The 23,360-nt window shown below is 45.6% G+C and overlaps 1 protein-coding gene and 6 non-coding genes across 8 annotated transcripts; all 7 read left to right on the forward strand.

Moving 5' to 3' along the window:
• The first annotated feature begins 15,033 nt into the window (after nucleotides 1–15,033).
• LOC129861883 (60S ribosomal protein L4-A) lies at nucleotides 15,034–23,100 on the forward strand. Of its 2 annotated transcripts, none has more exons than XM_055933050.1 (10): nucleotides 15,034–15,141; nucleotides 15,808–15,979; nucleotides 16,202–16,308; nucleotides 16,774–16,912; nucleotides 17,724–17,848; nucleotides 18,080–18,209; nucleotides 18,720–18,876; nucleotides 21,521–21,604; nucleotides 21,942–22,062; nucleotides 22,958–23,100. In XM_055933050.1, the coding sequence occupies exons 1-10, from the start codon at nucleotides 15,139–15,141 to the stop codon at nucleotides 23,033–23,035; spliced, it is 1,116 nt and encodes a 371-aa protein (XP_055789025.1). In that variant the 5' UTR covers nucleotides 15,034–15,138; the 3' UTR covers nucleotides 23,036–23,100. The 2 variants fall into 2 exon arrangements, with proteins under 2 accessions (XP_055789025.1, XP_055789026.1); XM_055933051.1 differs by lacking the exon at nucleotides 15,034–15,141 and adding an exon at nucleotides 15,148–15,380.
• LOC129863042 (small nucleolar RNA SNORD16) lies at nucleotides 15,603–15,701 on the forward strand. Its single transcript, XR_008760909.1, has one exon. It is a non-coding gene; the product is annotated as a small nucleolar RNA SNORD16 (small nucleolar RNA).
• LOC129863040 (small nucleolar RNA SNORD18) lies at nucleotides 16,053–16,121 on the forward strand. Its single transcript, XR_008760907.1, has one exon. It is a non-coding gene; the product is annotated as a small nucleolar RNA SNORD18 (small nucleolar RNA).
• Nucleotides 16,547–16,642, forward strand: LOC129863043 (small nucleolar RNA SNORD16). Its single transcript, XR_008760910.1, has one exon. It is a non-coding gene; the product is annotated as a small nucleolar RNA SNORD16 (small nucleolar RNA).
• Nucleotides 17,912–17,980, forward strand: LOC129863039 (small nucleolar RNA SNORD18). Its single transcript, XR_008760906.1, has one exon. It is a non-coding gene; the product is annotated as a small nucleolar RNA SNORD18 (small nucleolar RNA).
• LOC129863041 (small nucleolar RNA SNORD18) lies at nucleotides 20,927–20,994 on the forward strand. The gene has a single exon (XR_008760908.1). It is a non-coding gene; the product is annotated as a small nucleolar RNA SNORD18 (small nucleolar RNA).
• On the forward strand, nucleotides 21,680–21,747 carry LOC129863037 (small nucleolar RNA SNORD18). The gene has a single exon (XR_008760905.1). It is a non-coding gene; the product is annotated as a small nucleolar RNA SNORD18 (small nucleolar RNA).
• Nucleotides 23,101–23,360: the final 260 nt, after the last annotated feature.

Raw genomic sequence — 23,360 nt, forward strand, 5'->3', positions numbered from 1 at the left:
GGACCTAACTATACTGGGGAGGAGGGGTTAGGGGTTATTCAGGACAGGGCCTAACTATGCTGGGGAAGAGGGGTTAGGGGTTATTCAGGACAGGACCTAACTATACTGGGGAGGAGGGGTTAGGGGTTATTCAGGACAGGACCTAACTATACTGGGGAGGAGGGGTTAGGGGTTATTCAGGACAGGACCTAACTATACTGGGGAGGAGGGGTTATTCAGGACAGGACCTAACTATACTGGGGAGGAGGGGTTAGGGGTTATTCAGGACAGGGCCTAACTATACTGGGGAGGAGGGGTTAGGGGTTATTCAGGACAGGACCTAACTATACTGGGGAGGAGGGGTTAGGGGTTATTCAGGACAGGGCCTAACTATACTGGGGAGGAGGGGTTAGGGGTTATTCAGGACAGGGCCTAACTATACTGGGGAGGAGGGGTTAGGGGTTATTCAGGACAGGACCTAACTATACTGGGGAGGAGGGGTTATTCAGGACAGGACCTAACTATACTGGGGAGGAGGGGTTAGGGGTTATTCAGGACAGGACCTAACTATACTGGGGAGGAGGGGTTAGGGGTTATTCAGGACAGGGCCTAACTATACTGGGGAGGAGGGGTTATTCAGGACAGGACCTAACTATACTGGGGAGGAGGGGTTAGGGGTTATTCAAGACAGGGCCTAACTATACTGGGGAGGAGGGGTTAGGGGTTATTCAGGACAGGACCTAACTATACTGGGGAGGAGGGGTTATTCAGGACAGGATCTAACTATACTGGGGAGGAGGGGTTAGGGGTTATTCAGGACAGGGCCTAACTATACTGGGGAGGAGGGGTTAGGGGTTATTCAGGACAGGGCCTAACTATACTGGGGAGGAGGGGTTAGGAGTTATTCAGGACAGGACCTAACTATACTGGGGAGGAGGGGTTAGGGGTTATTCAGGACAGGGCCTAACTATACTGGGGAGGAGGGGTTAGGAGTTATTCAGGACAGGACCTAACTATACTGGGGAGGAGGGGTTAGGGGTTATTCAGGACAGGGCCTAACTATACTGGGGAGGAGGGGTTAGGGGTTATTCAGGACAGGACCTAACTATACTGGTGAGGAGGGGTTATTCAGGACAGGGCCTAACTATACTGGGGAGGAGGGGTTAGGGGTTATTCAGGACAGGGCCTAACTATACTGGGGAGGAGGGGTTAGGGGTTATTCAGGACAGGGCCTAACTATACTGGGGAGGAGGGGTTAGGGGTTATTCAGGACAGGGCCTAACTATACTGGGGAGGAGGGGTTAGGGGTTATTCAGGACAGGACCTAACTATACTGGGGAGGAGGGGTTATTCAGGACAGGACCTAACTATACTGGGGAGGAGGGGTTAGGGGTTATTCAGGACAGGGCCTAACTATACTGGGGAGGAGGGGTTAGGGGTTATTCAGGACAGGGCCTAACTATACTGGGGAGGAGGGGTTAGGGGTTATTCAGGACAGGACCTAACTATACTGGGGAGGAGGGGTTATTCAGGACAGGACCTAACTATACTGGGGAGGAGGGGTTAGGGGTTATTCAGGACAGGACCTAACTATACTGGGGAGGAGGGGTTAGGGGTTATTCAGGACAGGGCCTAACTATACTGGGGAGGAGGGGTTATTCAGGACAGGACCTAACTATACTGGGGAGGAGGGGTTAGGGGTTATTCAAGACAGGGCCTAACTATACTGGGGAGGAGGGGTTAGGGGTTATTCAGGACAGGACCTAACTATACTGGGCAGGAGGGGTTATTCAGGACAGGATCTAACTATACTGGGGAGGAGGGGTTAGGGGTTATTCAGGACAGGGCCTAACTATACTGGGGAGGAGGGGTTAGGGGTTATTCAGGACAGGGCCTAACTATACTGGGGAGGAGGGGTTAGGAGTTATTCAGGACAGGACCTAACTATACTGGGGAGGAGGGGTTAGGGGTTATTCAGGACAGGGCCTAACTATACTGGGGAGGAGGGGTTAGGAGTTATTCAGGACAGGACCTAACTATACTGGGGAGGAGGGGTTAGGGGTTATTCAGGACAGGGCCTAACTATACTGGGGAGGAGGGGTTAGGGGTTATTCAGGACAGGACCTAACTATACTGGTGAGGAGGGGTTATTCAGGACAGGGCCTAACTATACTGGGGAGGAGGGGTTAGGGGTTATTCAGGACAGGGCCTAACTATACTGGGGAGGAGGGGTTAGGGGTTATTCAGGACAGGGCCTAACTATACTGGGGAGGAGGGGTTAGGGGTTATTCAGGACAGGGCCTAACTATACTGGGGAGGAGGGGTTAGGGGTTATTCAGGACAGGGCCTAACTATACTGGGGAGGAGGGGTTATTCAGGACAGGACCTAACTATACTGGGGAGGAGGGGTTAGGGGTTATTCAGGACAGGGCCTAACTATACTGGGGAGGAGGGGTTAGGGGTTATTCAGGACAGGACCTAACTATACTGGGGAGGAGGGGTTAGGGGTTATTCAGGACAGGGCCTAACTATACTGGGGAGGAGGGGTTAGGGGTTATTCAGGACAGGGCCTAACTATACTGGGGAGGAGGGGTTAGGGGTTATTCAGGACAGGGCCTAACTATACTGGGGAGGAGGGCTTAGGGGTTATTCAGGACAGGACCTAACTATACTGGGGAGGAGGGTCTAGGGGTTATTCAGGACAGGACCTAACTATACTGGGGAGGAGGGGTTAGGGGTTATTCAGGACAGGGCCTAACTATACTGGGGAGGAGGGGTTAGGGGTTATTCAGGACAGGACCTAACTATACTGGGGAGGAGGGGTTATTCAGGACAGGGCCTAACTATACTGGGGAGGAGGGGTTAGGGGTTATTCAGGACAGGGCCTAACAATACTGGGGAGGAGGGGTTAGGGGTTATTCAGGACAGGACCTAACTATACTGGGGAGGAGGGTCTAGGGGTTATTCAGGACAGGACCTAACTATACTGGGGAGGAGGGGTTATTCAGGACAGGACCTAACTATACTGGGGAGGAGGGGTTAGGGGTTATTCAGGACAGGGCCTAACTATACTGGGGAGGAGGGGTTAGGGGTTATTCAGGACAGGGCCTAACTATACTGGGGAGGAGGGGTTAGGGGTTATTCAGGACAGGGCCTAACTATACTGGGGAGGAGGGGTTATTCAGGACAGGGCCTAACTATACTGGGGAGGAGGGGTTAGGGGTTATTCAGGACAGGGCCTAACTATACTGGGGAGGGGTTAGGGGTTATTCAGGACAGGGCCTAACTATACTGGGGAGGAGGGGTTAGGGGTTATTCAGGACAGGACCTAACTATACTGGGGAGGAGGGGTTAGGGGTTATTCAGGACAGGACCTAACTATACTGGGGAGGAGGGGTTAGGGGTTATTCAGGACAGGGCCTAACTATCCTGGGGAGGAGGGGTTAGGGGTTATTCAGGACAGGGCCTAACTATACTGGGGAGGAGGGGTTAGGGGTTATTCAGGACAGGACCTAACTATACTGGTGAGGAGGGGTTAGGGGTTATTCAGGACAGGGCCTAACTATACTGGTGAGGAGGGGTTAGGGGTTATTCAGGACAGGACCTAACTATACTGGGGAGGAGGGGTTAGGGGTTATTCAGGACAGGACCTAACTATACTGGGGAGGAGGGGTTAGGGGTTATTCAGGACAGGGCCTAACTATACTGGGGAGGAGGGGTTAGGGGTTATTCAGGACAGGGCCTAACTATACTGGGGAGGAGGGGTTAGGGGTTATTCAGGACAGGGCCTAACTATACTGGGGAGGAGGGGTTAGGGGTTATTCAGGACAGGGCCTAACTATACTGGGGAGGAGGGGTTAGGGGTTATTCAGGACAGGACCTAACTATACTGGTGAGGAGGGGTTATTCAGGACAGGACCTAACTATACTGGGGAGGAGGGGTTAGGGGTTATTCAGGACAGGACCTAACTATACTGGGGAGGAGGGGTTAGGGGTTGTTCAGGACAGGGCCTAACTATACTGGGGAGGAGGGGTTAGGGATTATTCAGGACAGGACCTAACTATACTGGGGAGCAGGGTTTAGGGGTTATTCAGGACAGGGCCTAACTATATTGGGGAGGAGGGGTTATTCAGGACAGGACCTAACTATACTGGGGAGGAGGGGTTAGGGGTTATTCAGGACAGGGCCTAACTATCCTGGGGAGGAGGGGTTAGGGGTTATTCAGGACAGGGCCTAACTATACTGGGGAGGAGGGGTTAGGGGTTATTCAGGACAGGGCCTAACTATACTGGGGAGGAGGGGTTAGGGCTTATTCAGGACAGGACCTAACTATACTGGGGAGGAGGGGTTAGGGGTTATTCAGGACAGGACCTAACTATACTGGGGAGGAGGGGTTAGGGGTTATTCAGGACAGGACCTAACTATACTGGGGAGGAGGGGTTAGGGGTTATTCAGGACAGGGCCTAACTATACTGGGGAGGAGGGGTTAGGGGTTATTCAGGACAGGGCCTAACTATACTGGGGAGGAGGGGTTAGGGGTTATTCAGGACAGGGCCTAACTATACTGGGGAGGAGGGGTTAGGGGTTATTCAGGACAGGGCCTAACTATACTGGGGAGGAGGGGTTAGGGGTTATTCAGGACAGGACCTAACTATACTGGTGAGGAGGGGTTATTCAGGACAGGACCTAACTATACTGGGGAGGAGGGGTTAGGGGTTATTCAGGACAGGACCTAACTATACTGGGGAGGAGGGGTTAGGGGTTATTCAGGACAGGACCTAACTATACTGGGGAGGAGGGGTTATTCAGGACAGGACCTAACTATACTGGGGAGGAGGGTTAGGGGTTATTCAGGACAGGACCTAACTATACTGGGGAGGAGGGGTTAGGGGTTATTCAGGACAGGGCCTAACTATACTGGGGAGGAGGGGTTAGGGGTTATTCAGGACAGGACCTAACTATACTGGGGAGGAGGGGTTAGGGGTTATTCAGGACAGGGCCTAACTATGCTGGGGAAGAGGGGTTAGGGGTTATTCAGGACAGGGCCTAACTATACTGGGGAGGAGGGGTTAGGGGTTATTCAGGACAGGACCTAACTATACTGGGGAGGAGGGGTTAGGGGTTATTCAGGACAGGGCCTAACTATACTGGTGAGGAGGGGTTAGGGGTTATTCAGGACAGGGCCTAACTATACTGGGGAGGAGGGGTTATTCAGGACAGGACCTAACTATACTGGGGAGGAGGGGTTAGGGGTTATTCAGGACAGGACCTAACTATACTGGGGAGGAGGGGTTAGGGGTTATTCAGGACAGGGCCTAACTATACTGGTGAGGAGGGGTTATTCAGGACAGGACCTAACTATACTGGGGAGGAGGGGTTAGGGGTTATTCAGGACAGGGCCTAACTATACTGGGGAGGAGGGGTTAGGGGTTATTCAGGACAGGGCCTAACTATACTGGGGAGGAGGGGTTATTCAGGACAGGACCTAACTATACTGGGGAGGAGGGGTTAGGGGTTATTCAGGACAGGACCTAACTATACTGGGGAGGAGGGGTTAGGGGTTATTCAGGACAGGACCTAACTATATTGGCCCAATAAGCACATGTCAGAGATAGATATCCCTTCATGGGACAGTGGTTCGGGCATTTGTCATTGGTGCTCGTGGCCTGGGTTTGAGACCCGGTAGGGAAGACACCCTTCTCTTACATTCTAAGCCATATATGTTAAAATATATGTCTTTTTAGGCAACAGTTACACTTATCTGATCTAATTAAAATGAGTTTCTCATTGAAAGATGGGAACTGGTAAAATTCTAGTTGAGCATCTGAAGGAGAACTCTGTCGTGGTTTATCCATGTAGAACAACCATGTTGCATCTGATAGAAACACAGTCTCAGAATATCAGACATGTTGCTTCTGATAGAAACACAGTCTCAGAATATCAGACATGTTACATCTGATAGAAACACAGTCTCAGAATATCAGACATGTTGCTTCTGATAGAAACACAGTCTCAGAATATCAGACATGTTGCATCTGATAGAAACACAGTCTCAGAATATCAGACATGTCAGTGTTGCTTCTGATAGAAACACAGTCTCAGAATATCAGACATGTTACATCTGATAGAAACACAGTCTCAGAATATCAGACATGTCAGTGTTGCTTCTGATAGAAACAGTCTCAGAATATCAGACATGTTGCTTCTGATAGAAACACAGTCTCAGATTATCAGAAAGGGGCATATTTTCAGTAGCATGTCTGTACTTTCTTGCATTTGTCATTTAACCAATGACGATGCCAGTTATACCAAAACAGCAGACAACACAGAGATCTCCAAGTTTTAATGAGAACAAATGGACAAATGGCAACAGAATAATAATAATAATAATAATTCACAGAATAACTTGGGACCAGTGCTGCGAGTAATATATGTAGCCTGTACAGCTACATCTTCATTATTAGTCGCCATGGATGTGGAGGCTCGATACACCACCATTGAACATGAACAAGGAGAGTACCTTGGTCCTCCGTTCTTTTTGATAGCCTGTATATTACTTTCAGAAGCTTATCTCTACCGGCGTGTTGTGTATTTGTTTTAAAGCCTTGTCTCTCGTGCTAATGGTATTTATGCTGTAGGCTATCGTAAAGCCGAGAAAGATGGCAGCTGGGTTTTTACCCCGCTTAAAAACCTTTTCCTCCTAGAAATGCTCCCATTATTTTTGAGTTATTCGAGGAGAAAGAGAACGACGTTTCAGTCGAATCCAAACTGTTCAAAGGGAGCATTGATCTCTTGGTCCAGAAACCACATCAAACCTGAAGAAGCATCTGGAGTTGGTGCACAGAGTGGGAAAGAGGAGAAATCTATACACACTATAATAAACAAAGATGCATGAATATTACGTCTAACAAAAGGTCCATATTAACAATTGAAATGTCTGAAATTAAAATTTACTACAGGTGGACTCCAATCAAGTTGTAGAAACATCTCAAAGATGATCAATGGAAACAGGATGCACCTGAGATCAATTATCTTGTCTCATAGCAAAGGGTCTGAATACTTATGTGTCACGAGAATTTTCAATCCCAATGATTAGAACTAACAATTATTTAAGCTTTGACCAATCCCCGAGGTTTGTAGGACCCTGGGTTTAATAATAATTAGGAAAAGACTCTGCAAAAGGTTGGTTTCTTTATTCACGAGAACGTTCTAAAACTCATATAATGCGCACAGCCTTTTATATTATTATTATTAACCTTTTATTATCTCCTACAAGCGCCTACAAGTCTACAACCGCATCTTTCTCTTCCTGGGTGGAGGAACTTTATCTCCTGTCCTTGGTCTCACGGTACCAAAACAAGTCTGTTGTCAGTCCGGGTGGAGGAACTTTATCTCCTGTCCTTGGTCTCACAGTACCAAAACAAGTCTGTTGTCAGTTCGGGTGGAGGAACTTTATCTCCTGTCCTTGGTCTCACGGTACCAAAACAAGTCTGTTGTCAGTTCGGGTGGAGGAACTTTATCTCCTGTCCTTGGTCTCACGGTACCAAAACATGTCTGTTGTCAGTTCGGGTGGAGGAACTTTATCTCCTGTCCTTGGTCTCACGGTACCAAAACATGTCTGTTGTCAGTTCCTCTTTTTTACACACAAACACAATGTTCCCACTGTCTCACAATGTTCTAGTAGTATGTCTAAACACATTGTCTAAACTTCTGTAACTATTAAGGTGAAATACTTTAGTCTTAATGGCATTCAGATTCTCTTATCATTACTTTAAACATATCAATTCCCTTATCATTATGTAAATAAGGTATTTCTGGTTTTTTTTTTGTTTTTTTATAAATTTGCTAAAATTTCTACCAAGCTGTTTTCGTTTTGTCATTATGGGCTATTGTGTGTAGATTGCTGAGGAATTTACTTAATCCATTTTAGAATAAGTCTGTAACGTACCAAAATGTGGAAAAAGTCAAGGGGTCTGAAAACAAAAAAATATATATATATATTATACAGTACCAGTCAAAAGTTTGAACACACCTACTCATTCAAGGGTTTTTCTTTATTTTTACTGTTTCCCACATCGCAGAAAAATGGTGAAGACATAAAAACTATGAAATAACACATATGGAATCATGTAGTAACCAAAAGAAAGTGTTAAACAAATCTAAATATAATTTATATTTGAGGTTCTTCAAAGTAGCCACCCTTTGCCTTGATGACAGCTTTGCACACTCTTGGTAGTCACCTGGAATGCATTACAATTAACAGGTATGCCTTTTTAAAAGTTAATTTGTGGAATTTCTTTCGTTCTTAATGCGTTTGAGCCAATCAGTTGTGTTGTGACAAGGTAGGGGTGGTATACAGAAGATAGCCCTATTTGGTAAAATACATATTATGTCAAGAACAGCTCAAATAAGCAAAGAAAAATTACAGTCTAGAATTTTTTTTAACCTTTATTTAACTAGACAAGTCAGTTAAGAACAAATTCTTATTTTCAATGACGGCCTACCGGGGAACAGTGGGTTAACTGCCTTGTTCAGGGGGTAGAACGACAGATTTTTACCTTGTCAGGTCGGGGATTCGATCTTGCAACCTTTCAGTTACTAGTCCAACGCTCTAACCACTAGGCTACCTGCCGCCCCCTCATTACTTTAAGACATGAAGGTCAGTCAATACGGAACATTTCAAGAACTTTGAAAGTTTCTTCAGTGCAGTCGGAAAAACCATCAAGCGCTATGATGAAAATGGCTTTCATAAGGACCGCCACAACAAAGGAAGACTAAGAGTTACCTCTGCTGCAGAGGATTTATTAGAGTTACCAGCCTCAGAAATTGCAGCCCAAATACATGCTTCACAGAGTTCAAGTAACAGACACATCTCAACATCAACTGTTCAGAGGAGACTGTGTGAATCAGGCCTTCATGGTCAAATTGCTGCAAAGAAACCCCTACTAAACGACACCAATAAGAAGAGACTTGCTTGGGCCAAGAAACACGAGTAATGGACATTAGACATGTGGAAATCTGTCCTTTGGTCTGATGCGTCCAAATTTGAGATTTTTGGTTCCAAACGCATTGTCTTTGTGAGACACAGAGTAGGTGAACGGATGATCTCTGCATGTGTGGTTCCCACCGTGAAGCGTGGAGAAGGAGGTGTGAAGGTGCTTTGCTGGTGACACTGTCAGTGATTTATTTAGAATTCAAGGCACACTTAACCAGCATGGCTAACACAGCATTCTGCAGCGATACGCCATTCCATCTGGTTTGCACTTAGTGGAACTATCATTTGTTTTTCAACAGGACAATGACCCAACACACCTCCAGGCTGTGTAAGGGCTATTTGACCAAGAAGGAACCACAATCACCTGACCTCAACCCAATTGAGATGGTTTGGGATGAGTCGGACCACAGAGTGAAGGAAAAGCAACTCAACATATATGGAAACTCCTTCAAGACTGTTGGAAAAGCATTCCAGGTGAAGCTGGTTGAGAGAATGCCAAGTGTGCAAAGCTGTCATCAAGGCAAACGGTGGCCACTTTGAAGAATCTAAATATTTAAAAAAAAATGTTGATTTGTTTAACCGTTTTTTGGTTACTACATGATTCCATATGTGCTACGTCATAGTTTTGATGTCTTCACTAGGTAAAAATAAAGAAAAAGCCTGGAATGAGTAGGTATGTGCAAACTTTTGACTGGTACTGTATGCACAGTATTTTCAATCACAAGGTTGTAAATGTAAATGAAGTCGGAGACCACAAGGTGTCCCCAAAGGATCACGTCAAGCTGTTGTGGACGGCGACTAGAACCGGAAATGTCTGGAAGCAACCCAAGTGAATGAATGAATAACGGAGGCTACAACAACATTAGATAATATTGCTAACCAGCTTGGAGGATGGTAGCCAGTTAATGTTCTCATGCACCTCTGTTTCCATTCTTCAACGTTTTGGAACAGTCTAGAACATGTTCAAAAATAACCATCTCCTCTGCAGTTGATTCAAATCAGGAAAAATAACGTTTCTGAAGCTAGCTAGCTAATATGCTACCAACAACAACATCGGGTTTGTAAAATCATGCACAATGGTACTCTAAATAGTTCACAACAAATGCTTTGCCGTAACAAAAACGCCCGTTTGTGTATCTCCTATTTGTAGCAGAAACAAATCAAGGCTACTTGCAGGTTAGCTACGTGCACATTCCAAGTTGGTGCAGGCTTTGGTTGAATGGTGATGGCTAGCCAGCCAGCTAACATAAGCTAAACTAACTCATGTTACGTTATAACGTTATAACCATACTGTTGGTTATAAACTGCTACTCGTAATGTTTGGTTCTAGTTTAGGATAAAACTAGGCTTTGTTTGTCCCTCTCTACAGAGGGATTTTGAATTATATTTTGGCGGAATTTTATTTTAAATTAGACTCCTTCAGCACATCCCTCATCAATACAAGCTTGTTATCTACTGTTTATTTTATTAAACTGTACTCAACTAGTCCCTTGATCATAACTCTCAGTTACATCACATTAGAGCCCCAACGTGGAGGCGTCCCATAAAACCTAGCGGTCAAACAAGGAAATGGTTCCAATAGTTTCCCCACCATTCATTTTCCCAGAGGGGATTTTAGAAACACTTAAAATAAGAGCTGTGTTTCCTGTAGGCTTAACTTAATCTCTCTCAGACAAGGTCAGGAACCAATATACTCAGTCAGTTAGGAAAGCAAAGCCCAGCTTTTTCAAACAGAAATTTGCATCCTGTAGCACTAATTCCCCAAAATTCTGGGACACTAAAGTCCATGGAGAATAAGAGCACCTCCTCCCAGCTGCCCACTGCACTGAGGCTAGGAAACACTGTCACCACCGATAAATCTACGATAATCGATCATTTCAATAAGCAATTTTCCACAGCTGGCCATGCTTTCCACCTGGCTACCCCAACCTCGGCCAACATCTCAGCACCCCCTGCAGCAACTTGCCCAAATCCCTCCCCTCCCCCTCCCCCAGTTGATGTTCTGAAAGAGCTGCAAAATTTGGACCCCTACAAATCAGCCGGGCTAGACAATCTGGACCCTTTCTTTCTAAAATGATCAGCCGAAATTGTTGCAACCCCTATTACTAGCCTGTTCAATCACTGCATTCTTATCGGCGGACTCAACAGCCTTGGTTTCTCAAATGAGAAACGCTTCATACTCATCGCAAAACCCACTGGCTCCAGGTCATCTATAAGTCTCTGCTAGGTAAAGCCCCACCTTACCTCAGCTCACTGGTCACCATAGCAACACCCACCCGTAGCACGCGCTCCAGCAGGTATATCTCACTGATCATCCCCAAAGCCAACACCTCCTTGGGCTGCCTTTCCTTCCAGTTCTCTGCTGCCAATGACAGGAAGGAATTGCAAAAAAAAAAAAATCTCTGAAGCTGGAGTCTTATATCTCCCTCTCTATTTTTAAGCACCAGCTGTCAGAGCAGCTTACAGATCACTGTACCTGTACACAGCCAATCTGTAAATAGCACACCCAACTACCTCATCCCCATATTATTACTTACCCTCTTGCTGTTTGCACCCCAGTATCTCTACTTGCACATCATCATCTGCACATCTATCACTCCAGTGTTAATTCTAAATTGTAATTATTTCAACTCCATGGCCTATTTATTGCCTTACCTCCCTACTATTCTACATTTGCACACAATGTAAATAGATTTTTCTTTTGTACTATTGACTGTAGGAGGAGGCCTTTTGGTAGGCCGTCATTGTATATATGAATTTGTTCTTAACTGACTTGCATAGTTAAATAAAGGTTAAATAAAAGGTTTTAAAAAATCTCTCTCTCTATATATATATATATATATATATAGTAAAAAAAAAAGGGAACACTAAAATAACACATCCTAGATCTGAATGAATGAAATATTCTTATTAAATACTTTTTTCTTTACATAGTTGAATGTCCTGACAACAAAATCACACAAAAATTATCAATGGAAATCAAATTTATCAACCCATGGAGGTCTGGATTTGGAGTCACACTCAAAATTAAAGTGGAAAACCACACTACAGGCTGATCCAACTTTGATGTAATGTCCTTAAAACAAGTCAAAATGAGGCTCAGTAGTGTGTGTGGCCTCCACGTGCCTGTATGACCTCCCTACAACGCCTGGGCATGCTCCTGATGAGGTGGCGGATGGTCTCCTGAGGGATCTCCTCCCAGACCTGGACTAAAGCATCCGCCAACTCCTGGACAGTCTGTGGTGCAACGTGGTGTTGGTGGATGGAGCGAGACATGATGTCCCAGATGTGCCCAATTGGATTCAGGTCTGGGGAACGGGCGGGCCAGTCCATAGCATCAATGCCTTCCTCTTGCAGGAACTGCTGACACACTCCAGCCACATGAGGTCTAGCATTGTCTTGCATTAGGAGGAACCCAGGGCCAACCGCACCAGCATATCGTCTCACAAAGGGTCTGAGGATCTCATCTCGCTACCTAATGGCAGTCAGGCTACCTCTGGCGAGCACATGGAGGGCTGTGCGGCCCCATAAAGAAATGCCACCCCACACCATGACTGACCCATCGCCAAACCGGTCATGCTGGAGGATGTTGCAGGCAGCAGAGCGTTCTCCACGGCGTCTCCAGACTCTGTCACGTCTGTCACATGTGCTCAGTGTGAACCTGCTTTCATCTGTGAAGAGCACAGGGCCCCAGTGGCGAATTTGCCAATATTCGTGTTCTCTGGCAAATGCCAAACGTCCTGCACGGTGTTGGGCTGTAAGCACAACCCCCACCTGTGGACGTCGGGCCCTCATACCACCCTCATGGAGTCTGTTTCTGACCGTTTGAGCAGACACATGCACAGTTGTGGCCTGCTGGAGGTCATTTTGCAGGGCTCTGGCAGTGCTCCTCCTTGCACAAAGGCGGAGGTAGCGATCCTGCTGCTGGGTTGTTGCCCTCCTACGGCCTCCTCCACGTCTCCTGATGTACTGGCCTGTCTCCTGGTAGCGCCTCCATGCTCTGGACACTACGCTTACAGACACAGCAAACCTTCTTGCCACAGCTCGCATTGATGTGCCATCCTGGATGAGCTGCACTACCTGAGCCACTTGTGTGGGTTGTACACCTGCTTCTACACCTGCATTGCTAGCTGTTTGGGGTTTTAGGCTGGGTTTCTGTACAGCACTTCGAGATATTAGCTGATGTACGAAGGGCTATATAAAATAAACTTGATTGATTGATTGTAGACTCCGTCTCATGCTACCACTAGAGTGAAAGCACCGCCAGCATTCAAAAGTGACCAAAACATCAGCCAGGAAGCATAGGAACTGAGAAGTGAGTGGTCTGGTCACCCCCTGCAGAACCACTCCTTTATTGGGGGTGTCTTGCTAATTGCCTATAATTTCCACCTGTTGTCTATTCCATTTGCACAACAGCATGTGACATTTATTGTCAATCAGTGTTGCTTCCTAAGTGGACAGTTTGATTTCACAGAAATGTGATTGACTTGGGAGTTATATTGTGTTGTTTAAGTGTTCCCTTTATTTTTTGGAGCAGTGTATATATATTCAACCGGTGTATTTAGCATTTCTGAAATAATTTTGATGTGATATGAAAGTCTCTCCCTCTCAGTATATAGATAAACAATAAGGCCCAAGGGGGTGTGGTATATGGCCAATATATCACGGCTAAGGGCTTTTCTTAAGCACGACACAATGCGGAGTCCCTGGATACAGCCCTTAGCCGTGGTATATTGGCATATAACACAAACCCCGGAGGTGCCTTATTGCTGTTATAAACTGGTTACCAATGTAATTAGAGCAGTAAAAATATGTTTTGTCACACCTGTGGTATACGGTATACCACGGCTGTCAGCCAATCAGCATTCAGGGCTGGAACCAACCAGTTTCTAATAATGGTTTAACCCCACCAGGGCACCATGTTGAGTCGTCTACAGGAACTGAAGAAGGAGGAGGAGACTCTCCTGAAGATTAAAGTTATGCTGCAGGACCAGCTCAACAGACTCAAGGTACGTCTACTGTCTACAGTTCATCATATTTACAATGACGGCCTACCGGGGAACAGTGGGTTACCAACGGACTCCTGTCTACAGTTCATCCCTCCTGAATACATTAGCCTCTGCCGAGTCCCCAACAACTACTTGTTCTGGTTTTCAGAGGAAATGGAAAGAGCCTGTTAACGTTTTGGACGAGGCTCCATCTTAACTCCTCCTCTATATCTACTGGTTCAACAGATGAGAACCTCCACTGACAGGTTATCTTCTAGTCAAGACTAGGATGTAGGGTTTCCTAAACTCGGTCCTGACCCCACCTTCTGTTTCCCCTCCCCCAAACGCTACACAGATGATTCAAATTATCAAAGCTTGATGATTAGTTAATTATTTCTATCTGTAGTTAGTAAACGTTAACTAACTAAGCTAACATTAGCTGCACAAAACAATAACAGGCAAAGATTGAAAAGAGACAGATGTCTAATGTTAACAAACTAGAAACACATTTTAAAACTTTACCTCACCGAAGAATAGTTTTTTTTTTTTTTACTGTAAAGCATCGTTGATTATCTTGGAGCACATTTCATTGGGTAGATAGTTAGCATAGTTAAATAAATAAAAATATGTTTTTAAGTCAGAAAATCCTAAATACAAATCGGAAAATTGTAACGTTCACGATTTCATTTGACGTTGGCGCGAAAACAGCCTGTGAATTCCTGACGTCATGATATTAATCAGCACAACGAACACAATTTATTTTTTTATTTTTTATCAATAGATATTTCACTTGTAAGACAAAATAAGTATTTTGGAACATGTGGTAACTATATTTATTTATGAAAAATACATAATTATCACGAAAGTAGTCCGGTCACCACCCTTGTTTCCTCCGCCGTATTGTGCAGTAGAGACCTAGATTGTCCCATTTATGAAAGTTGTTTTCGCCGTTGTATAGTATTTCAATATTAATATTTTATTGAAGGAATATATATTGACTTATAATATAAACATTTCCCTCTATAGTATTGCATTTATTTAACGTTTAAGTTGCTGGAAGTGTGACGACGTCGGAAGCATATATCGTGTGAGTTGCATTACCAACTTCCTTTTCTACTGTGTCTTCCATTGAGTGAGGAGCGTGGTTCTCGGGGAGCTGAAACACAAATATAAAAATGGTGAGAATCCTGGCTAATTTGTTTCAGTTGCATATACAACTTGGCGTCAACGTTAGTGAGCAAGGTATAGTCCAAAAACCGAACAATTGTCTCGCTAAAATCTTTACAAGGCAATACCATTTAACTTCCATGTCGAATCTGAACGAAGTTGACACGAGGAGACATTTTGGATGGCCACGGTTCTAGCCAAGTCACATGTACTTTCCTTGCAACCACAGGCCGGGTTTGCTCAATTATAGGTGAGATTTGTAAACCACTACACCTTTCATCATGCAACTGTTTTGAATATTTACTTAGTAAACCATAGCCCAGTTAGTTACCCACGTATAACGCATCCAAAGCTGACATTATTTGGTTAGTATGCTACCTACTAACATAGCGGTTAATAAGCTAGCCAAGGGATACTGCCACTAGGTCGTAATTTTACTTTTAATATATTGCATTACTTAACTAAATTGACTTGCTATGATGGTGTAATTTGCGTCCTACTTTGCGATCAGTCGACAGATGCCTACTGTCATATGCTGGCGCAAGTGAATGACGACAACTGAGTCTGAGCAAGATTGCAAACTAATAACTATGTTGGCTAAAGTGAAACATTACAGATGGGACTCTGTTGGTTAACCATCAACATGCGGTACATTGTAACCTTCATGACTTCCTCAGGCTTGTGCCCGGCCTTTAATCTCTATCTACTCCGAGAAAGGAGAGAGTTCTGGCAAAAATGTCGTCATGCCTGCGGTGTTCAAGGCCCCCATCCGCCCGGACATTGTCAACTTTGTACACACCAACATGCGCAAGAACAGCCGTCAGCCCTATGCTGTCAGCAAACTGGCCGGTGAGTGATTATATATATTTTTTTAAATCATGTATTCAGTCAAATAAACATTGCTTTTTGGACAGGTTGCAAGCTTTAATGATTAGTTTACACTTAGGTCCGTGTTTCTGAAAACAGTGATTATACTAGAAGTTATGAAGGGCTTTCATCTGTACCATAAAACCTAGAGCAGTCTATTTTGATATGTATAGAGGACAGGTTCTAATGCACTCTGGGTTCCAGGTCATCAGACGAGCGCGGAGTCATGGGGTACAGGCCGAGCAGTGGCTCGTATTCCTCGTGTGAGGGGAGGTGGTACCCACCGCTCAGGTCAGGGAGCCTTCGGAAATGTATCCTTCTCTGAGAGACAGAATTAAACATTTCCTATTAATCTTGCCATCTGTAACGGGTACAAATGTGCTACCGGGGTTGTGTTCATTATGGCTCATTGTAATTAAACATTTTGCAGAGTTAATTCGTTTCTGATTGGACAGCACCTCTCTGTTTTAGTGTTCATCCGTTTTGTTGTCTAATGAACGAAGCCCTGGTGGTAATGCATGCTGAGGTGGACTAGACATTCAAGGGGCTTGCAGTGATGTGTAATTTGCGTCCTACACTGAACAGTGGCGTTATGCCTGATGTCGTATGCTGGCACAAGTGGCTGACGAACCTAGCGTCTGTGCAAGGCATTTAGGGACAGTTTCCCAGACACAGATTGTTAGTCCTAGACTAAAGACCACTTAATGTTTGGGAAACTGGTCAAAAAGATAAAGATCGTAAAATGCGTTTAGCCGTTCCTTGACCCCTGTGACTAGATGTGTCGTGGAGGCCGCATGTTCGCCCCCACCAAGACGTGGCGCCGCTGGCACCGCAGGATCAACACTACCCAGAAGCGGTACGCCATATGCTCAGCCCTGGCCGCCTCTGCCCTGCCCGCACTTGTCATGTCGAAAGGTATGCCGCCCACCATGCTCTGTTGTACTCACTGCATCGCTTAGTCTTCTTACCAGTGTAAATATGTATTTATTTAACCTTTTATACAAGTTCTCAATTTTAGTTAAGACTCTTGTTGCTAGACACCTGTTATGTATTTAAGAAATCACTCTTAAAGTTTATGATTTTGTCAAGGGGCCCCTTTTCAGCGTCCCCAGAGTCCGGTGAATCCCTCTTTTGGTGTCCCCAGAGTCCGGTGATACCATTTTTGTCTGAGTGCAGTTTGAAGGAAGGTGCTGTCTAGCGTTGGTGCAATGACTGGAAGTCTATTGGAACAGCTAGCATGCCATCTCTTCCTGTGGATTTCATTGTGCTAACGCTAGGTAGCATTAGCTCGCAAAACGAATTATTTCCTTTATACTGGACACAGACATATATGGTATCTGACTCTGGGGACGTAAAGGGCCTCATTGCCAAAATACAGAACTATCTCTTCAAAATGTTGATTCATTAAAGATGACTTGCTATGACGGTGTAACTTGAGTATTACTGTCCAGTGACGGTTTACTGACAGTGGGTTGACAAAACAATTCTGACACAATATTGTATATTAATGTAGATATTGCTAGAGAAATTGGACATTGCAATATAATTAATCTGCCGCTGGAGGTGGAGGGTGACGTGACGAAGGTGGAGGGTGACGTGACGAAGGTGGAGGGTGACGTGACGAAGGTGGCGCTTGTGATCCACACCTTTGGTGTATGTTTCTCTGCACAACCTGTAGAACTAGATGGCTGTAAATCTCTTAACTAGAGGGCCTCCCCTCCTTCAGGACACCGTATTGAGGAGATCCCAGAGGTTCCACTGGTAGTTGATGATAAAGTGGAGGGTTACAAGAAGACTAAAGAGGCCGTGCTACTGCTGAAGAAACTCAAAGCCTGGAACGACATCAAAAAGGTTAATATAGTTAGAGTTAATACTGTCTCGATGTTCACTTTTCCTCGTCTTATGAGTGACATGAGGCAATGATGAGGTTCCACTTCAGGTCCGTGTTTCTGAATCCTGATTTTGAAGGGAAGTCCTGAGCCATTGTGTGATGGTGAATTTGAGTGTCCTTGGGATCAGTGTGTGAGATAAACGTGTCCTCTGGGTGTGTGTGTGATAAACGTGTCCTCTGGGTGTGTGTAGGTGTACGCGTCACAGCGCATGCGAGCTGGAAAAGGTAAGATGAGGAATCGCAGGCGTATCCAGCGCAAAGGACCGTGCATCATCTACAACCAGGACCAAGGTGTCACCAAGGCCTTCAGGAACATCCCGGGTATGTACTGGTTAGTCTACCCTGGTGAGAACATGTAGGGATCGCCCATTCTCTCCTACTTTGTCACCCTGTTCCCTGTGTGGGCCACTACTTCCCTCGGTGTAGCAATGCAGGTGCTTCTACACCTGCATTGCTTGCTGTTTGGGTTTTAGGCTGGGTTTCTGTACAGCACTTTGTGACATCGGCTGATGTACGAAGGGCTATATAAATACATTTGATTTGTAGCTGTGATTCTGAACACAATGATTTCAGTGGAAGTTCAAAACCCTCGTTATCAGTTGTCCTTTTTTTTGCCAAGATTTGTATATAAAAAATAAAAATATATATATTTTTTGCATTGAAACAAAACAATACAAACATGAATAATGGATAGGTGTTTTGTGTAAAGGGATAATGGTGAATGTCCTTCTGTACTAAAGACCATCTGCCTCTGAATGACCAATGTAGATGCTCTGAGTACGTGCCTCTTCTCAATACTAAAATGTAACTGTCCTCCCTTCCCTCTACCAGGCATCACCCTACAGAACGTGAACAAGCTGAACCTGCTGAGGCTCGCCCCCGGCGGTCACGTCGGCCGCTTCTGTATCTGGACCGAATCCGCCTTCCGTAAGCTGGACCAGCTCTATGGAACCTGGCGCAGATCTGCCTCTCTGAAGGTGGACTACAAGTCAGTAAACCGAGGGTTACATGGGCCTAATCCTAAATGGACTTTATGCTCTTGTGGAGTTCTGATGATTTGATAGGAATGTAACCATGTTACTTAAAACCAATCCAGCATATCGAGGTGGAGTTACTACTAGTGTCCACTAGGGTTAGGGTAACCCTAACCCACTAGGCCAGAATTCTACAGGAACACACCAAACGTTTTACTGAATGTCAATATGATCTTCAAAATAGATCAATATTTAGAAAACATCAATGTGGCTGTGAACCGTGTCGGTCGGCGCTCTGTTTAGGTAGGGGGGTGTGGCTGGCCGGCGCTCTGTTTAGGTAGGGGGGTGTGGCTGGCCGGCGCTCTGTTTAGGTAGGGGGGTGTGGCTGGCCGGCGCTCTGTTTAGGTAGGGGGGTGTGGCTGGCCGGCGCTCTGTTTAGGTAGGGGGGTGTGGCTGTCTTGACTGCATCAAATCGTTCTAAAACTAGCTACAGTGTCAAGGCTAGTTGAGGCTATTTTACTGGACACTCCGTCTACAACAACTACATGTGAAACAGCAGCCTACCTGTTGGTTGTATCATTGTAGCCAACTCCTCATTTAGCCTACTCCTCATTTAGCCTACTCCTCATTTAGCCTACTCCTCATTTAGCCTACTCCTCATTTAGCCTACTCCTCATTTAGCCTACTCCTCATTTAGCCTACTCCTCATTTAGCCTACTCCTCATTTAGCCTACTCCTCATTTAGCCTACTCCTCATTTAGCCTACTCCTCATTTAGCCAACTCCTCATTTAGCCAACTCCTCATTTAGCCAACTCCTCATTTAGCCAACTCCTCATGTAGCCTACTCCTCATTTAGCCTACTCCTCATTTAGCCTACTCCTCATGTAGCCTACTCCTCATGTAGCCTACTCCTCATGTAGCCTACTCCTCATTGTAGCCTACTCCTCAATGTAGCCTACTCCTCAATGTAGCCTACTCCTCAATGTAGCCTACTCCTCAATGTAGCCTACTCCTCATTGTAGCCTACTCCTCATTGTAGCCTACTCCTCATTGTAGCCTACTCCTCATTGTAGCCTACTCCTCATTGTAGCCTACTCCTCATTGTAGCCTACTCCTCATTGTAGCCTACTCCTCAATGTAGCCTACTCCTCAATGTAGCCTACTCCTCAATGTAGCCTACTCCTCAATGTAGCCTACTCCTCATTGTAGCCTACTCCTCATTGTAGCCTACTCCTCATTGTAGCCTACTCCTCATTGTAGCCAACCTAATTCAGGCATTTTAATTACATTTTGTGTTTGTTAGAAACCTCCCACTTCACCTGATACACATGGAGCCTCTGACTAACGCAGCTTTGACTGACAATAACCAGCTGCTGTACATGTGTAGACGGGGTGTCTTTTAATGAGACGCACTCAGAAAACAGGTTTTATAAAAACGTTGAATGTAATTGTCTTTGTTAAAATAGGCCTACCGTACTTTCTCAAAAGAATACTCTCCCAAGTAATATAATACTGTTTGTTGGGATAGTGGAATGACTGTTCTTGTTTTTTTGCACAATGCTTTTTTGGGGAAGGTAAACTACCTTCATACTTTAGTTTTTTAAAATCCAGTAGCGGTTACCTTCAGACGAGTCTCGTGGGGTTCGTAGAACATCCCCTTTCCTCAGTGGGGTCCTATTTGGTAGCTTCCGAACGGTGTAGGCTACAGAAGTTGGCACATGGGCGGTTCTCACTTGGGACGTGTCCTCAGATCTCCACCAGTCTATAGAGTGTACTTAATATTGGGCCTTATCTTACCAGTTGGTTGAAACTGGTTGAAATTGAAGTTTGTCATTTCAACTAGTTAGTGATGTTAACCAGTTGGGTGTCATGTTGTAGTGTTAACCCAACTCGGTCCTCCAGAACCCCCAACCAAGCACTTTTGTTGTAGCCCTGAACAAACTGGCCTGATTCAACTCTGAGGGGTTGGTTACTTGACCAGCTGAATCAGGTGTGCTTGTCTTGGTTCTCAAGGACGGGCTTTTAGTGTGTTGGTTAGTAACAGATTGAGAGCTATTTAATTTCTACCGTGATGAGCTTCCACTTCGGTCCGTGTTTCTGATTCCTGATTTCTACCAGAAGTTCTGAGTTTGAATGAAATGCTCTAATGGTCTGTTGCTAAACCACATGCTGCTTCCCTAACAGAGGTACTGTTGACCTTTGACCTGTCTCCCTCCTCCAGTCTGCCCCCTAACAACCTTAGAGGTCCTGTCTGACCTCTGTCCTGTCTGACCTCTGACCTGTCTCCCTCCTCCAGTCTGCCCCCTAACAACCTTAGAGGTCCTGTCTGACCTCTGTCCTGTCTGACCTCTGACCTGTCTCCCTCCTCCAGTCTGCCCCCTAACAACCTTAGAGGTCCTGTCTGACCTCTGTCCTGTCTCCCTCCTCCAGTCTGCCCCCTAACAACCTTAGAGGTCCTGTCTGACCTCTGTCCTGTCTGACCTCTGTCCTGTCTGACCTGTCTCCCTCCTCCAGTCTGCCCCCTAACAACCTTAGAGGTCCTGTCTGACCTCTGTCCTGTCTCCCTCCTCCAGTCTGCCCCCTAACAACCTTAGAGGTCCTGTCTGACCTCTGTCCTGTCTGACCTCTGTCCTGTCTGACCTGTCTCCCTCCTCCAGTCTGCCCATGCACAAGATGACCAACACAGATCTGAGCAGGATTCTGAAGAGTGAGGAGATCCAGAAAGCACTTCGTGCACCAAAGTAAGACCTGCTCGCTTTATATTGTACAGAGCATTATGGGTACTGTAGTATGACGTTGTCCTCCACTGTAACATGAAGCCATGATGAGGTTCCACTTCAGGTCCGTGTTTCTGAATCCTGATTAGAATGGAAGTTCTGAGCCATTCCAATAGGCTGCATCCCGAATGGCCCTAGTCCCCATAATGCACTACTGTTGATCGGGGCCAATTCTGCTCAGGTCTAAAGTAGTGCACTATGTAGCGACGTGTTCCATTTGTGATGCTACCATCAACAACGTGAAGGTTCACACGATGCTGCTAGATTTGACCCCTCCTGAACCTGTCTGGTCTCCTCACAGCAAGAAGATCAGGCGCAGAGTCCTGAAGAAGAACCCTCTGAAGAACCTGAGAATAATGATGAAGTTGAACCCCTACGCCAAGACAGCCAGACGTCAAGCCATCCTGCTGCATGACCCGGCGGTGAGTAGACAGCCAAAATGGCCGACTAGGGCTCTCAGTTGCATATGAAGGCCTGTATAATAGGGAAACTGGTTAACCGGTGCTGGGCTTAATCTGTCTGGGCTTTACCCCAAATGATCAATGTTTGTAGTGAGGGAGTGGTGAATAACAGATTGAGCTGTTTAATTCTACACGGAGCTTCCACTTTTGTCTGTTTGTGAATCCTGATTTCTAGCAGAAGTTGTGATTTAAAGCCTGTGAAATACTCCCTCCCCACTGCACCTAAACAACGTGATGTACTAGTAGAACCTTCCGTATCAGAAATCCCTAGTTAAATAAATACCGTTCTATCACCCCCACATGAATATCCTATATTGTCCTAATGACAGGTTTCTCTCCCGCGGCCCCCCCACTCTCAATTCAATTTAACCTGTCTAGGAACCCCTCGCCAACAGCCAATGAAATTGCAGGGTGCCAAATTCAATCAACAAATCTCATGATTCAAATTTCTCAAACATACAAGTATTAGACACCATTTTAAGATCTTTATTGGCATGGGGAAACATGTTAAGATTGCCAAAGCAAGTGAAGTAGATCATCAACAATCTACATATGAACATTCCTCTTTCTCCCCCTCTCTTCTAAACATTACCTTCCCCGCTCCCTCTCTTCTAAACATTACCTTCCCCGCTCCCTCTCTTCTAAACATTACCTTCCCCGCTCCCTCTCTTCTAAACATTACCTTCCCCGCTCCCTCTCTTCTAAACATTACCTTCCCCGCTCCCTCTCTTCTAAACATTACCTTCCCCGCTCCCTCTCTTCTAAACATTACCTTCCCCGCTCCCTCTCTTCTAAACATTACCTTCCCCGCTCCCTCTCTTCTAAACATTACCTTCCCCGCTCCCTCTCTTCCCAGATCAAGGCCAAGATGCTGAAGCCTAAGAAGAAGCTGTCAAAAAAGGCCCTAACCAAGGCGGCCCCGGCCAAGGCATAAAGCGGCGTGTCTCTAACAGACTGTGGGGTTCAGGGATGGTTTCAAATAAAATATATAGAAAAACATTCATCCATTTGGCCTTTTTATTTCTTCCCCGGTCTTTCTGCAGTCTTTAAAACCTCTCTAGGGTACGTGAGACCTCTTCAACAGCCAGTGAAACTGCTGGGCGCCAAATTCAAATACAGAAATACTCATTATAAAAGTTCAGAAAACAAAACATATTTTACATCGGTTTAAAGATTAATGTCTTGTGAATCCAACCACGGTGTCAGGTTTAAAAAAAAAAATAATAATAATAAAATGCTTCAACCACGGTGAAAACATA

This window comes from Salvelinus fontinalis, chromosome 9 (genome assembly GCF_029448725.1).
Source record: "Salvelinus fontinalis isolate EN_2023a chromosome 9, ASM2944872v1, whole genome shotgun sequence".
Taxonomy (NCBI): domain Eukaryota; kingdom Metazoa; phylum Chordata; class Actinopteri; order Salmoniformes; family Salmonidae; genus Salvelinus; species Salvelinus fontinalis.